Consider the following 16,142-nt stretch of genomic DNA (forward strand, 5'->3'; position numbering starts at 1 on the left):
TAACACACAGGCGAAGAGTAAAAAATACCCCACCATAAGTAATTAGCGATGTTTACAATGCTGGCCTTTTAGCAAAAATGAACTTTGTGTTGGGTTTACAGGGTGCTCTCAAGTTCGCAATATAGTACTTTTGTTGAATGAATTGCTTCCATTTACACCAAAGCAGTTGTATTATTGTAGAATTGTATAAATATACTCACTGCATATGCTAAACTTTTGAGAGCATAAAATAGTTTGTTTTCCTCTGTTTTTAGTAACTCTGATTTGAGAAATATCTACATAGTACAACATGAGTATCCACCTCCAAAGATTGGAAGGTTTTGGGGGGATTTCCTTTCAGACTTACATACATGGAATCAGAGCAGCTGGTAACACAGCAATAAGGATAGGGCAATGGCTGTGATGGACGTTACTGAAGGAAGGACTGGTGGCAGAAATCACAGTCATAGTACATGTAATGCAAACCGTGGTTGCACCATAAAGCATGGTTGAGACAGGACTAAGATGTAATGATCTGGCTGTCAGTGAGGTAGAATCCAATGTCAGATTCCCCATATTGCTTGAAATGGGGTATGGTTTATGCACCATCTCTGTATCAAATACCCCACTCATAATTGTGATTTACTGAGGTTTGGCTATGGTGGCCGAAAAAACTAAGAGGCCCCCGCATCTAGCGAACACCCGCTTAAATTGTATGGGAGTCTTTCTTTCCATTTTCAATTGGATTAGCGTTTGTGCTAACATTTGTGTTTCAGTCGTTTACTGAGACCTCCACGGTATCTGGAACGGTAATGACAAGAGAACTGAGAGATTGAGAGCGATTTTGCAGAGTAATTTGGTCGGGCCCACTGGATGACTTCCTGACCAAAGGCTGTCAAAGCATTTGGACAAATAAGGAGAAAAATTGCAATCTATGTTTTGGCTCTCAACCCATCTTGGTCTCTTGGTGTTGTGACTGCAATGTCAGTGTGGCCTGTTACACTCGATGATGGAGACTATTCATGGCTCTCCCCATCTATAACTCTCTCAAATTATATCACGGTGCAATCTGTCAAACAATACCACTTTTCATAACCCCAAAACTAAGGGCCCTTTGCTCAATTTCTTATGTTGTTATAGGAATAATTTACTTTTTGGGTATTCAGATGACAACAAGATGTTGCTTCACAGAGTGTATAGGTTTTTGCCACTTTCAAACTATGCAGTGCCCTATAAACACAACTAAAATGGATACTGTAGGCCTTTTGTACATGAAAAAATGGTAGAGCAACATGAAACGCACAGGTTTTTTGAAAACGTGTTTCCAAAAATGTTTGTAACATAGTAACTTAGTAACATTGTGTGGCATACACTGGGGCAGACGTAAACGTTTGGTTGGTGGGGTGGGTGGGGTGGGGTGGGGTGGGGTGGCGGCTTGGGGGGTAAGGTGTGGGGCATCAAATGATTCACTTTTCATGGGTTGGTCACCCAGATTGATTTAGTGAAACTAATCGAGACAGCATGTAAAATTGGAACTGCTACTTTCATCTATGTTAAACAGTCCTTTATTTCTGACATTCTTAAAGGCAGGCTTCTCTAACTGATTATAAGCAAAACAACCAACCAGTCTATCACATGCTAGGAAACTCTTAGAGGAACTGTGTGTCATGAGGAGGTTCCAGTTTTGCTCTTGGTACACACAACTCGAAAGTGACAACTTTATACTGAAGACACAAGAGAAAATCCCTTTGTTCGCGTTTTGTCCTGTACCTGTAGTCCTGCCATTCACATTTGACACGTAAAGCACTTTTTGAGATTTTGCTGTGTATGACTCCTATATATATATATATGTATATTTTGCTTCAAAAGAACTCCATGATCAAAATGTATTACAATGATGACTATTACTGCTACCCTCGCTAACTTTTTAGATGCATATCTATGCTGTATGAGTATTTGTTTTAGCAACAGCCTAATTCTATACATCAGACAAAATCTCCTTTGTCTTCAAAAGACTGGTTGTTTGTTTGTCCTTCACAATGACTTAGAGTCAAAATAATGTTTTACCTGAACCAAATACTAATGAATCAGAAAAGAAAATGTAGAATAGACAGAACACTTATATTACCTATCTGAAATAAACCTGATGGGAAAAAGTAATGGGAAGTAAATTCATAGATTATATTTTGACAAAACCCCTTCACCTCTATAGAGGTTGGTGCTGTGTAAAATCCTAATGTCTAGCTATTTATGTTCTTTCTGAATTCAGGCACTCCACTTGAATTCCTTGAATATCCATGACAATTTAGATAATCTGCAATCATAACATTTGAGATAAAACTGTTTGCAGTGTGTAATGATAATACATGTCACTTTGGCTTGTCAGTGTCTCATTGGCAGAGGTGAGACACTACACGTTATTAAAGTTTCTACCTATTCAACTGAATACACATTTGTCTACTTGTGCTGGGGGGGTTACATGTATCAAATGTATCAAATGTTAATAGACTTAATACAACACTCTTTCAATGGTATAAGCAGGATACATTATCGTCAAATGTTTATTGACTGTTTATAAAGCAGTTATTACATGTATTCCTATGCTACATGGGGGGGGAGCAAGCAGAAAAGTGTAAGTAATAAGTAGTATGAGGAGTATTTGAAGATGATAGAGATACTACAAAACCATGAATACCGGTAGAAACATTTTTATCTACCATTGAATAATGTTCTTGCTGTCTCTCATTCACTCTTTTTTTTCTCACTGACTTTTTTTTGCATACAAGTGATACCAAACAAAGATCCCAGTGGAATCAAAATGTTGTCTGTTTGTGCATCTCTATCAGATTCATATCGGAGTTCCAGACATACTGTAGTTAATTTCCTGCAAATTATACCTTTTTCATAGTAACTTATTACAATAACAACCTTAATGCTCAGTGCACTGAACCTACAATTGTAGAGCTAGAAGCAATAGACTCAGTACTTTTATAAGCCCATTGTGGATCCTTCATTACTGGTTTTCGTGAATATATATCCCTATCATCTCCATAAAAGGAGTGACATTGAGAATCATACAGTCTTCGTAGTCTGCTTTTTCCAAACTGTGTCCTAAATGAGAGCATAGTGATTTAGCCCTGTATTTACCAGATGTTGACCTAGGAAGAGACTAGACAGACTGCCCAAGTTGATGGAAGGAGCTATCCGGTGGAAAAGAGACACAGCGTGCATGAGGGGTGATAGTCTGGCCACTCCACCCCAAGCCCCTTGGGCCCCGACCCCCCTCACACTCACACGTCTGCTCCTTTCTCTAAGACGGAGGAGAGGAGAGATGAAAGAGAGCCTGTCTAAGACAAGGCAGCACAGTGTGAAAAGATGACACAACTAGGCACTCCGGGCAGATGTTATCCACCCATCTCCATGACCTCAACCGGTCAGATCATCACAAGCTTTCTAAGTAGACGCGGTTCATGCAGAGGTGTCACAGTAGCACATGTAATTATTGTAAAAAAAATGTAGCTGAGGGAAGCGATGAAGCAAATGAGTAATATCCAAAATATATTACCGATAATAGACGAATTTGAAAACAATTAGTAGCTATGCCATTGAAAGCCGTTTTAGCAGTGAGGGTGTTGAACCAAAGTCTCCCACATGGAAGACACAAGAGTTTATCAACATGCCAAGAAGACATCCTCAAGGTCAGAGGGCGACACATGAGTTTACATGCCTCAGGAAGTTGAAATAACCCCACTCACGGCATTGAATTGTTAGCTTTTCCGTGGTGAAGCCGGTTTCCATAGGGTATTTCGGTGACAATGCAGAGGAAGCAGGTTCGAGACTTGTGTGAGCTCGGAGCGCGAGGAAGCAATACTGTTCACAGAAGCGTGACGCCTGCTACACAGGCAGGGCTACATCATTACGTGAGTCTGATTCCAAATCACCTTAGCAACATGTAGTGTGGTATAGAGAGAGAGGGAGACTGTGACAGCCACACATAGGACACAGACACAGAAAAGAGAGACAGAGAGAGAGAGAATGAGAGAGAGAGAGAGTTAGTTCTACATCATGCTGCTACATCACTGACATTCCTTCCCCTTGCTCGTGGATGATGGATGGTGACAGAATGTCATTACGGACCCCAGTGATTTAACACCTCTAAACACTTCCAGCTGGAGAGCCCTCTCTGCCCCCCACCACACTAAATATGTCAGGAGGCTCCCAAACTCTTGCTCCAATGGGGTCGTGGTGGTTTTGTGCACCTGTTCTCTCCATACTCTTTGCTCTTTCCCTCCATTTCTCTATTTTTCTTCCTCCGTTCTAAGGAGCGTCTCTACCCCTCTGCTCCACCTTTTGGGGCCCCATGCCCCTACTTTACACCTGTGTTTTATGTGTGTGGTTCTATTTTCTGCTCAACGTTGAAGTTTCTGAGAAAACATCCAAGGCTGCCAATGTGAACACGGGTGAGTTTCCTCAAAGCTTTGTAGCTAAAATAGTACTTTATCTCTTTTAAAAATCCAGAACCACTCGTCTTCTCAACCAGCAAGTTCATCATTTAACACATTTCTCTTTCACGCACAGAAGATTGATCTGCAAACATTGATTTTACAATTACTATCTCACGGCTTTGTGGCTTGTTTTTTTGTGGGAAATACAAAGTACAACTTAAACTATGAAGCTTTCAGGAAACTGACCCCATCTTAGTTTGAACCTCATGTCTTCGCCACATCACAAGACTGTGTCAGCCCACTGAGTTTAAGCCTAGATATTCCCTCTGCGACCTAATGTCTCAGGTCCTCAGGTCTCAGGCAAGGTTGGCTCACCAAACCACCTTTGTTACACCCCAACACAGACATATTCAACTGAAACCAATGGGGGCTCCCATTGTCTCTGGCCGGGGGTCCATACTCATCTCTCTGATCCATTCTCTTGTTTGTTCCACAGCAGCGCCTTGCACTATGGACTTGGTCGGCATACTTAGTATATACCTGTATATACTTTACTTTGTTGAGTGTTATGAACCAACACATCTTGGCAACAGTGGATTCCATGAAGGGTTTGGCAATGACAACAGACTGGAATCGAAGAATTCCCCAATAAGTAGCAACGACATCCACTGGAGACATGAAAAATAGAAGAACGTAACTAATGTGTGCAATTTGACCTCATCAATGCTTCGCATTATATCGTACGTAAAGTAACGTACCAAGAAAATGATATTGTAAGTAAAATAATGTACCTGTGGGCAGTCAGTAGGGCATAAAGATGTTTATTTATAGTAATGTACCCCGAAAATGTAAAGGTGTTTAAATGCTCCGTGTGAAGACATAACATGTTAATAAACGTCACAGTTTCCACTAAGCACATGCGTGGCAGTTAGGCAGTATTAGGCCTTAACTTTGAGTGGTTACAGTAAGAGTTACGGTTAGGCATTAACTTCAAATGGTTAGGGTTAGGGTTGGGGTTAGGAATAGCTTCAGTTGTTAGGGTAAGGGTAAGTTGTCCGGGAAGCTATAAGCAAACATTAGCAACAAGAATTAGGGAACGAAACCACTAAAAGCACTTATCAAAGTTGTCCCAAAGCTGACATCTATGTTGCAAGTCTTAGTTATATGCCAGCTGGCCAACCCCAACCTACCACCCACCAAAGCATTCTTCCTCTTTGTATAAGCCTGCCAGTTAAGTTGCCTGATTTATTCAATCTTAATTAATCCTAATGACTGCCCACACGCCCAAACATCTTTACATCTTCTCAGACATATAATATTGTACGAAATTATTGATGAGCTCAGGCTGATGTGTTATATCACAATTATCCAGTGATCACATGGTGTCGGTGTGAACAACTGGGTCATCTGCAAAAATGTGATCTAGGAACTATCCTGAGTATTCAGGGCAAGGTTACTCATCGTGTGTGTAGGACATATTCTATTTGTTTTTTGCTTTCTTAGCATATTGCACGCCTATGGAGAAATACCAAGACCAATTCAGCTGAATGGGATGGACACATGGGATTCCAGCTCTGGCTAGTATTCTGGTGACACAAGGAATTAACTGTCAGAAACATGACACCTGTCATGACCTTTTACTGCAAATTACTATAACCTAATTCAATACATTAACATTGCAGAGACATTCCTGCAGCTTTGTGCAATCTTAACACATAGGACTACTAGGCTTAAGATAGAGAACCAAAATCACTACATGACAGTATAAGTAAATATTGTATCTACATTATATTGTACTACTTACAGTAAATCATAGGCTATAACACAGATTTCCTGTAAAAAGACATGGATGCATTGATGTTATGTAGGGATCTGTTACCGTCATATTTGCACATGAAATGTGATATGCTTTGTACGGGCAAACTAGAAATGAGAATCATGTGCGCTGCTTTCTTCCCTAATATTTAGTACATCGAACCAAGGCCCCTGAGCTTTGAGATTTATATCTCTGCCCTATGCCCCCTTGATCAAGCAGGCTATAGCATGACACTATAGGAATACAGCAACCACTTCCTTGAACATGATATCCTATACACAGTCTTTCAGAATCCCGATCAAACAATTCCCTTTAGGAAGCGTTAACACATTCAAATAATTCTGTGCAGATGTGAGCATGCCTGCTGAGTTGAGATTCAGTCCAACGTTGATAGACCATGGGGTATTTTGGAGAGAGAGAGAGAGAGAGTGAGAGAGAGAAAGAGAGAGAGAGAGAGAAAGAGAGAGAGAGAGAGAGAGAGAGAGAGAGAGAGAGAGAGAGAGAGCGAGAGAGAGCACTTGTGTGAAATTTGAATTGACATGAGGCAGTAATGTAAGCACCAAGAATATCAACGCTTTTGGTTGACGGTTGGCCTCCTCTCATATGTATCCAAAGGGGGTGCATTTTAGCTCTGTATATATATATATAGCAAATCAGGCATTTAAGTAATTGTGTCTTCAGTACGGAGTAGGCCAACTGCACTATATATCACATACAATGTTTTCCTTATCTTTTAGGCCAAACTGTTTTTGTTATTAGCTTGCCCATGGTTTAGGCGATTTCGTGCAGCCCAGCCTATATTTTCATTGCAGTTTTATTAATCACGTTTGACTCATTCAAATGTATCCTATGACTGCCTACTCCGTTGGACCTTGGTCTCCCTCTAGCGGTTGTTTGGTGAAATATAGCTCTACTGATCCTATACAGACTCACATACTTTAAAGTTATTATTATATATCAGCACACACATTTAATTACTTTCCTGTTAAGCCTAATTATTTCAGTAGAAATCTCCACCAGAACTGTCATGTAAAAAGACGCATGCCAATCTGTAATGTAGGCTATTAATTATCTTTTCACGCACAACACACCACCTGGCCCTCAACCTAGAACAGGTATAAATTAATTAATTTACACTGTTGATAGGCTACACAAAATCTATGAAGAAAAGTGAGCAGGTACGTTTTTTTCCTTCGGTTTCATTAGGCCTACTAATAGGCCCACGACAGCAACATAAACATGACAGTCCATACGTCACTCTGTGATACAATTACCAAGAGGTCTACCTGTAGCTTGCGTTAGGCATGCATGACTAATCTCTACAGGTCTCCAATATGTTATGTTGTTGAAAACAAGGAAAACAACTAGGCCACACACACACACACACACACACACACACACACACACACACACACACACACACACACACACACGCACGCACGCACACACACACACACACGAAGACGACCCCATGTAGAGTTTAACATTTTAGGAACCTGCAATTTATGCATGCACGCACACTTCACACTTCATTTTGCTTACTCGCCAAGGTAGTAGGCTATTTCAAGTTGTGCCAGAGATGTGGCCACGCCGAGTCCTATACGAAATAAATTAGCTCATATTACACACACATTAACGACGTATTGTTTGCACGATCAAATTGTTTTAATTGCCTTAACCAATACTTTTTAGGGTTAGGGTTAGGGTTAGTTTTATTGACAACACATCCCCATTGATTTGATTTGGTTACGTTCTGAGTCTTGCTTTAAAAACACAAAAGCCACGAAAAGCAAAAGTATGCGGACATTAGAGGCATGACGAATAGACTTCCTTTTGACCCTATGGTATGGAAAGGGGAGACGGGAGGAGAAGAAAGGAGGAGGTCAGCCGTAGCCTAGTCATATGACTTATTTTCTTGCATATGTCCATAGCTCCAACTTTAAAAAAAAAAAATCCATGTCTGTCCGCTCTTCGAGGCGAAGTCAAAGAATTACACATATGTCTATAGAGGCATGTATAGAAGCATATATCCAATACAACGCCCCAAATCCTAAAGGCGTTTCAGCTATTATGCTGCGTACTTCTCTGCGCCATGCAGAGTACCAAATCGTCTCCACCGGCGCATCTGAAATCATCATTCCACCCCACCACACTCGTTAATTGTTGGAAAATGTTGTTTCCCGTTAATGATAGTCTTCACGTCTCACCTAATATTTTCGCCTTTCTATTGAAGGCCTACCTACGAACTTTTTTATTAGCTCGCTTATGTTGAGCTGCCAGCAGTGTCTTAGTAAGATTTACATAATAAGGCTAATTTTGAGGTATCAGGTCTCCTGATGATTTATTATTTTCATTATTATGGCAATGGGCCACAAGCTTTACTTGGATAATGTAATTTAGGACTTTCTACAGATGTAGAAAGATATATATATATATACAGATATATATATATATATTGTAGGCTACATCGTGTATATATAGCACGATATAGCCCACAAGAACGTGGGTTAGGGTTTGATTGAGTTGATAATTAGTTGTCTACAAACTCCGAATAAAGTACCTTACATTTTATTTCAAGACCGAGGTAACTAATATTATGTTGATGATGTTAATGGTTTATTGAAACATCACGAACTATTGTAGGTTGTGACTGATATCACATAGCAAACGGGTGGTTCATTCTGATGTTCAATTCTGATTTCCCACGCACGCACGCACACACACACACACACACACACACACACACACACACACACACACACACACACACACACACACACCACACACACACACACACACACACACACACACACACACACACACACACACGCACGCACACACACAGAGTGAGAGAGAGAGGGAAACAGAAAGTGAGTTGGTACTAGTTAAATCATCAATCATGCAATAAGCATGTGTCAAGAGAAAAACTTCAATTGATAGGATGATTTCGACCCTTCTTTACCAAGGCAGGTATCTTCCTATACGTTTATATAGACCTATAGACACTGAGAGCCTAATACATTTTATGTGGAACAGTGGAACTTATCAACCATATATGGTATGTATCTTGCAGTTTAAAGAATCACCAGGGGCAGTTTAATTAGGCCTAATCAAATGTTTTGTTGGTTTTCCGGCGTGTGGTGAATGGGGAGACGCAAAATGTATTTGCGTCGCACGCTGTTTTTGCGATTGGTGGAGAAATGTGGCTGTATTCCGTTCTTCCCCTCATGAATAAAAGAAAGCTCCGGGAACCTATCGGTGCGCGAGACAACACCCCCTCCTTCGCCGTGCGCCAAAGTTGTCCACTTAAACTACTCCCAACCTCCAAGCAGACTTGGTCATCAAACACTACTAGACCTTTTAGGGAATCACAGCAAAGAGTAGCCTTTGCCCACTTGAGAGAGTCAGGGACACCCTCCCACCGTACACACACTGCACCTTCGCAGCAGTCTTATTTTGCTCATGCCCCCCACCGAGCGGCCTGAGAAGTATTTCTATTTGACCGTTTTGGGGGGGTTAGTGTTCAGAGATAGTTTTCAGAGATTATCCGTTTGGATGATTTTTCCCCATTTTTTCCCGTTTGCTCAGTGGACTGCAAGTATTTTTTCATCTACAAAACAATTATCACCATCAAGTTTGGACTTGGTTTAACAGATGAAAAATTGGCCTAGTTGTGCCTGCTATTTTGAACAGTAGAATGTCGTCTTTGCCGGGAACAGTACCTCGAATGATGCGACCAGCACCCGGACAGAACTACCCCCGCACCGGCTTCCCCTTGGAAGGTACGTTTAGCATGCAACTACACCCGTCAGTGAACATGTCATATACTTTTTAAAGTCAAAGCAACATTTGAATTCTATTTAAAGCAACATTTCTAAATAGCTAATGTGGTTGGCCTATAGCTCATCCACATTAGGCTACTGTGAATTTGAGTTGCAGAATGTTAGGCCAAAAATCTATTTAACAACAACAACAACAAATACTAATTAGGGTAAGCTACTGTTACTGCTCCATAATATTTGTTCTCTCGTATGTTTAAGTATGAGCAAAGGGGGTTGATGGAAATCAAACTGGGTGCTCAATTATGAGAATGTTTATGAACATATGCAAAAGTGTGAAAAGAATTTACAGACTCACGCAAAATGATTTGCATTTATATATCGTCAGTGGGAGCTTCTCCCAAGCAAGGTTCGTGCTTAAGTGGCTGCAATAAAATCCCCAAGAACACGAAGCTTGCAAGCTAGCCAAGATCCAGGATTTGTTGAAGTGTCCTGGTGCAGGAAATGAAAGTAAAATACACAGCAAAACGACGAATCAAAGGATTACATCAATATTTGTACAGCATGACGGCGAATAATGAAGCCGGACGAAGCTACGCTCTTCAGAACCTCTTCAATGCCGGATGGGACACTCAAGTGCTATCTGGCTAATGACAAATCCTGCGACACCTTTTTCAACATGACTTGTACGAATCCTCTGTAAAATGGCTGTTTTGTTGTTACAATTTCAGTGCAGACTGTTCAACCAGTTATATTATAATTTGAAATGTGTCAAATTACTTTGAATTGTTATAACAGCAGATTTATGATATTTAGGCCCATCCATGATGACGTTCAACAATTGTATGGGTAAGCTATGTAATTTATAGATGCTATATGATTAGGCTACATTTTACAATTGTGAGGGTTACATTTATTGTGGCCTCTGTAATGTAAACTATGACATACAATATAATGTGTAGGCCAAATAGCCTAGTCTTCCTAGGTCTTAGCCTTGGCCTTTTAATGTTAATTTCCATATATGTAGGCTATTTCTTCGAAATTATATACCAACATTGATTCACAATCACAAATAGTTGTGTAAAGGGTTATTATGAAAACGTATTTTGTGTTATTCTATTATTTGTAGCCTACTGTAAAGCAATAATTCTATACGCATTCCTAGAAAGATGTTATGTATTGTGGTGTGTAAACGAAATGGTGTCGTTTTCACAGTGGGCTTTCTGTTTTGTGCACAGTGTCAACTCCCCTGGGTCAAGGTCGGGTGAATCAACTCGGCGGAGTGTTCATCAACGGAAGGCCGCTGCCAAATCATATCCGTCACAAGATAGTGGAGATGGCCCACCACGGCATCCGTCCCTGCGTGATCTCTCGACAGCTCCGTGTTTCCCACGGTTGCGTGTCCAAAATTCTTTGTCGGTATCAAGAAACAGGTTCGATTCGTCCCGGGGCAATAGGAGGAAGTAAACCCAGAGTGAGTGAGAAAAGTTTGGCGGTAGCAACAACAATAACGGTTTATTATTATTATAATCGTAATAATAATAATAATAATGAAAAGTAATTATTAAAACCAATAAATATTCTATCTGTTCGGAGATATTTTCAAAGACTTTACTTACAGGGTTAGGCCTGTTTACCACATTGTAATATAATCATTATGTAAAATATAGGAAATCTACGGTTCTTTTTATGTCCATTTTTCTGTTTCATAAGAGTTTGTTGAAATGTGTTACAAAAAAGTCCTGAAAGTGGGCTAATATAAACTGTTATTGAGTAACCATTTTAAAGCTTGCACGGCGCTTCTTTAACCTCCACTAAAGTTGTTCACGCTCCATCTCTCATCTTTTTCTTTTCTTTTTTATTCATTTTCTCTGCCTCTCATTTTGTTTCTCTCTTTTCTCTCTCTATTGGCTCTCTCCGTTCTACCATTGTCCTGCGTAAATTAAACCCGATAGCAGGTAGCAACGCCTGATGTGGAGAAACGGATTGAGGAATACAAGCGGGAGAACCCGGGCATGTTCAGCTGGGAGATCCGAGACAAGCTGCTGAAGGACGGGGTGTGTGACAGAAGCACGGTTCCTTCAGGTGAGGCCTCATCTGGTAAGCAACCCTTTTTACTACACAAATGATGTTACATCTTTAATAAACCCCTCTATCAACGAGTGAAAGGTTCATAACATGTCATTATTATTAGCCTATTAGTAGTGTTATCGTTATTATTATTATTATTGCTTTTGTTGTTGTTATTGTTATTAGGCATATTATTAGGCATATTATTCTTATTCTTATTTGTATTCTTATTATTAACTGTAGGCTATATTCAGGCTGCTAAATGATTAACGCAATATGTTTTTCCTTTTCAGTGAGTTCAATTAGTCGTGTACTTAGAGGTCGCTTTGGGAAGAAAGATGATGAAGACGATTGTGATAAAAAGGATGAAGATGGAGAGAAGAAAACCAAACACAGCATTGATGGCATACTCGGCGATAAAGGTAATTCAATTGGGTTATAAATGCTTTTGAAAACATTCTCACACTAAAGGATGTGTAGGCCTGTGCTCCATGATAGTTGGTAGCGCAAAAGATAATAGGATTTACGGCCTATAAGGGCGCAGCTGTGGCCAATTCCTGCTTGTGGAATTGCATGCAATTATTTGCAAATTGACCTAATTGCTCTTTTGCACAAATTTGTGATTTTTTTTCATGCCGTTAAGCTGTTTGCCAATAGGATCTTAACTAGACCTGCTTAATTATTTATATGAGCCTTGACGGTGGGTATTTGAGACTGCATTCATTTGCACAACAGTCTTCTGACGCTGGTTAAACGGTCCCTTGAAACGGCTACTGACAGATGACCGATGTGACAATCAATATCAATTACGACCAGCAGGTTACAACCATTCTTGATCCTGCACATTATTTAGCGTGTGTTTACCTCATAACTGGGTTTTCTGCTCATAAATAACATTTAATAGGCTTTTGAATCGGAAGCTCTTGTAGGATAGTGGCTTAAATGGATGAATGAGTTTATGGATTTAAACAAATAAAATGTATGAAGTGCAATTTATTTAATCACTGAGTTTTAGTCAGATGGGTGTTTGTGAAATGTTTAGGCCTAGAAAGAGCCGTCGTTTTTTATTCTTATTGTGGTGCTTTGTTGGGATGATTTTGGCGACATTCTCTTGTAAAGATGTATTAGATCCTGTCTGAGAAAGACAGGGATTTCCAAATAAAATGATCAAACATTTTGCATATGTTGTTTAAACGGTCGCACAAAAAGCTTCTTTCTAAAGAGACAGCCTCTAAACTTGAAGATGAACTTCAGTCCTCGAGACTTCCACTCCATTGAAAACAAGGTTTCCGAGGTACAAAGGCAAAACCCTCAAAAGCAGGGCAGCGAAAAGAGGCCGTTTTTTCACACTCAAAAACCCGTAAAGAAAAGAGAAAAAACTTTGGACAAAAGGCCAAGAGGGGAACTAAAGGCAAATGAATTATTCAATCCACCCCGCTGGTAGATAGTTTTGTAATATTATAGAATCGTCTGTTGGAACAGATTAAGCAATGGAGGGTGCAAAATGTGTCATTCTTGTTTTGAAATGCCTACTGCCCATTTTGGAAGCTATTGTGCGTCCTAACTGTTTTCTTTCTGAAGAGGGGTGGGTGGGTAAGATACTCTAAATATATATAAAAAGAAAATCTATTAATTGATAGAAAACATGTTTATTGTTTGAAGTGCATGGGTTCGTGGTATAAAATATAGGCTATTGATGATTTATCTCGAGCATGAACAAGTGCCTGCTCCTTACCAGTAAATGTGTAAACAACTGACGCATGGATCATAATGATGTGACAGCAGTTCATTATGGCCTTACTGTTTATTCTACGTATCGCCTGTGATCATATCCTTTGCAAACAGAATGCTTCCCTATAGTCAGACAGTAGTTTTAGAGCTGGGGCCACGGTCAACTTCACCCGATTCAGGGGCTGTAGCACTTTGATTATAGCACAGTCCTTGATAGGAAATACTCCTAGATTGTCTTCGAACCACTTTGTCTTCCGTCAGCACGTCGTGTGAAAGCGAATTACAGATGGAACGCATTTAAATGAAGCCTACGTGTTCAGTAACATAGGCCCCTTTGTATCCAAATGTGTTTATTTAGAGGACAGCTTTTTGAAAATGAAATATTATCGCAAACCCTCCGTCAAATTTCTGCCCACATGTTTGGCTTTTATGGTGACATCTTGAAACCAGGATACCAACTGTCCCCCCTTTTTTAATTCTTAAAAAGATTCGTCTCTGTGCTTGTTTCATTCTATCATCCGGCTGGCATTTAATAATGTTAAGACTTATTACAGCTCGTAATGAAACCGGTGTCTGTTGAATGGGGGTCTGTGTTGGAGAGGAGTGTAATAGCTCGCAGGCATGGTAAGAAATGTATTTATCCCCTATCAGCCCTCACTCTTGGAGTTTCAAACACAAACGTTATGTTGAAGGGTTTTAAAGCAGATTAAATTGAGCCTTTTATTTCTTTTCACTTTCATCTCTAAACGGCTCACTCCGCGGCTAGCCTCAGGCACGAATTCATGAGATTTTAGGTTTCTTTTATAGTTGTCGAGATTGTATTTATATATTTATTTTATTTTTGTTTTACTTCATTTTATTTTTGGATTGCATTGGCGGCTATGGCTCTGACATCCTAGAATCTGGAGATGAAAATACCAATCACTTTTAAGTAAATTATACAGTTTATAGACTGCAAGCAAAATTGCCCCATGTATTAGAATGCACGGGGGTGGTTTCGCGATGAAGGGGGCATCGTGTTTGAAGTCTGAGCTTATAAAAAAAAATAACCGTATGTCCATTCAGATTTTAAGTTGACTGCAAATGCTTTGGGAGAAGAAAATACTGCAGTTATACAACCTGGGATAGTTTTGTATGGTAGTCTTTGCTCGTTTTTATTGACAGAATTTTCGGATTGCTGTTTGAACGCTGCAATCACAGGCTAATCTTATTGCTACGGGTTACATATACATTATCATCAACGTATGAGGCATAGCCTACATTCAACAGTTCTATGTGGAACGGAGAATATATTGCTAATTTAATTCGCATGTGAATAGGCCTATGATAATATGGCATAAGACAATTTACATTTTTCAAGAAGTCGGTGTGTGACCTATTTCAGGCCTTGCCGGAGGAAAAATATATATATTTTACCTCACACCTACTGAAAGGACTGTAGGCCTATATCAGTCAACTCATAAAGAACAATTGGCTTTGATTAAAACAACACACAGACGTCATCGATAGCCTGCGTGATTGAAGAGAGCAATGGACACTTGAACAAACGGGCGGATTACCTGCGGTTCTCCATCTAATCAAACAGGGGCCAGGCGGGATTTGTGACTGTTGTGAGTAGGATCAGAGGAAATGATAGAGGACAGTGAGGGGACAGCGATGTCAGTCAACCTCAGGCCTCGGACTCCGTCGCGCTCTCTATATTCAATTTCAAATGACGTTAGAAATACAAGACACGTAGGGCAGATGCGTAAATTGCAGAAAACAGCGAGTGCAGTAACTTGATATGAATTAAACGACAGCATATAAATTACGCCCAGTTAGTTTAATGGTTGTATGTAATGAGTGGATGTAAATGCATTAGGTAGACGTTGAGGAGTTGCAAAATAGGCTACCGAATGAAAACAAAAGACTACACCCACATATTCCAGAGCATGCATAGTGTTTTCCCAAGATAGTTGTAGAAAAAGCGAAAATTATATTTTTAGGTCCAAAATAAGCTTCGTTGAAAGAAAAAGGACGACGGGATGAGTCGAGAGACCACTTCAAACAAATCCATCTGGGATGGTGAGAGAGAGATTTAGTGAAAGTATGGGGAAGTTATTTAGCTATTAATAACATTTTTTTCCTCAGGCATCGGGAGTGACTCCATCTGCACTTTCTCGCAGCTATTTGGCTGGGTTGAAATTGAGGGAGACCCAAATGTTGGGTAGAGATAACACAATCATCACAGACTCGGTCCTATGCTGTGCATCAATGTATTAAACTCGGATTAACCTCCCCTTTCCCCCCTCGCTGTCTCACTCCAAATTTCATTGGAATTTA

General features: G+C 40.0%; 1 protein-coding gene across 3 annotated transcripts in view; it reads left to right on the forward strand.

Moving 5' to 3' along the window:
- Nucleotides 1-9,937: 9,937 nt before the first annotated feature.
- LOC310808209 (paired box protein Pax-7) overlaps nucleotides 9,938-16,142 on the forward strand; it is a gene marked incomplete at both ends in the record, with an annotated part of 59,039 nt that continues 52,834 nt past the window's right edge. For 2 of the 3 annotated variants that reach the window (XM_083674981.1, XM_083674982.1), the window contains 4 exons: nucleotides 9,938-10,022; nucleotides 11,258-11,493; nucleotides 11,975-12,119; nucleotides 12,383-12,511. In XM_083674981.1, coding sequence (XP_083531107.1) covers nucleotides 9,938-10,022; nucleotides 11,258-11,493; nucleotides 11,975-12,119; nucleotides 12,383-12,511 — 595 coding nt within the window. The remainder of the gene's footprint in view (nucleotides 10,023-11,257; nucleotides 11,494-11,974; nucleotides 12,120-12,382; nucleotides 12,512-16,142) is intronic. The other variant, XM_083674983.1, reaches the window with a different exon arrangement.

This window comes from Argentina silus (genome assembly GCF_951799395.1).
Source record: "Argentina silus genome assembly, chromosome: 8".
Taxonomy (NCBI): Eukaryota; Metazoa; Chordata; class Actinopteri; order Argentiniformes; family Argentinidae; genus Argentina; species Argentina silus.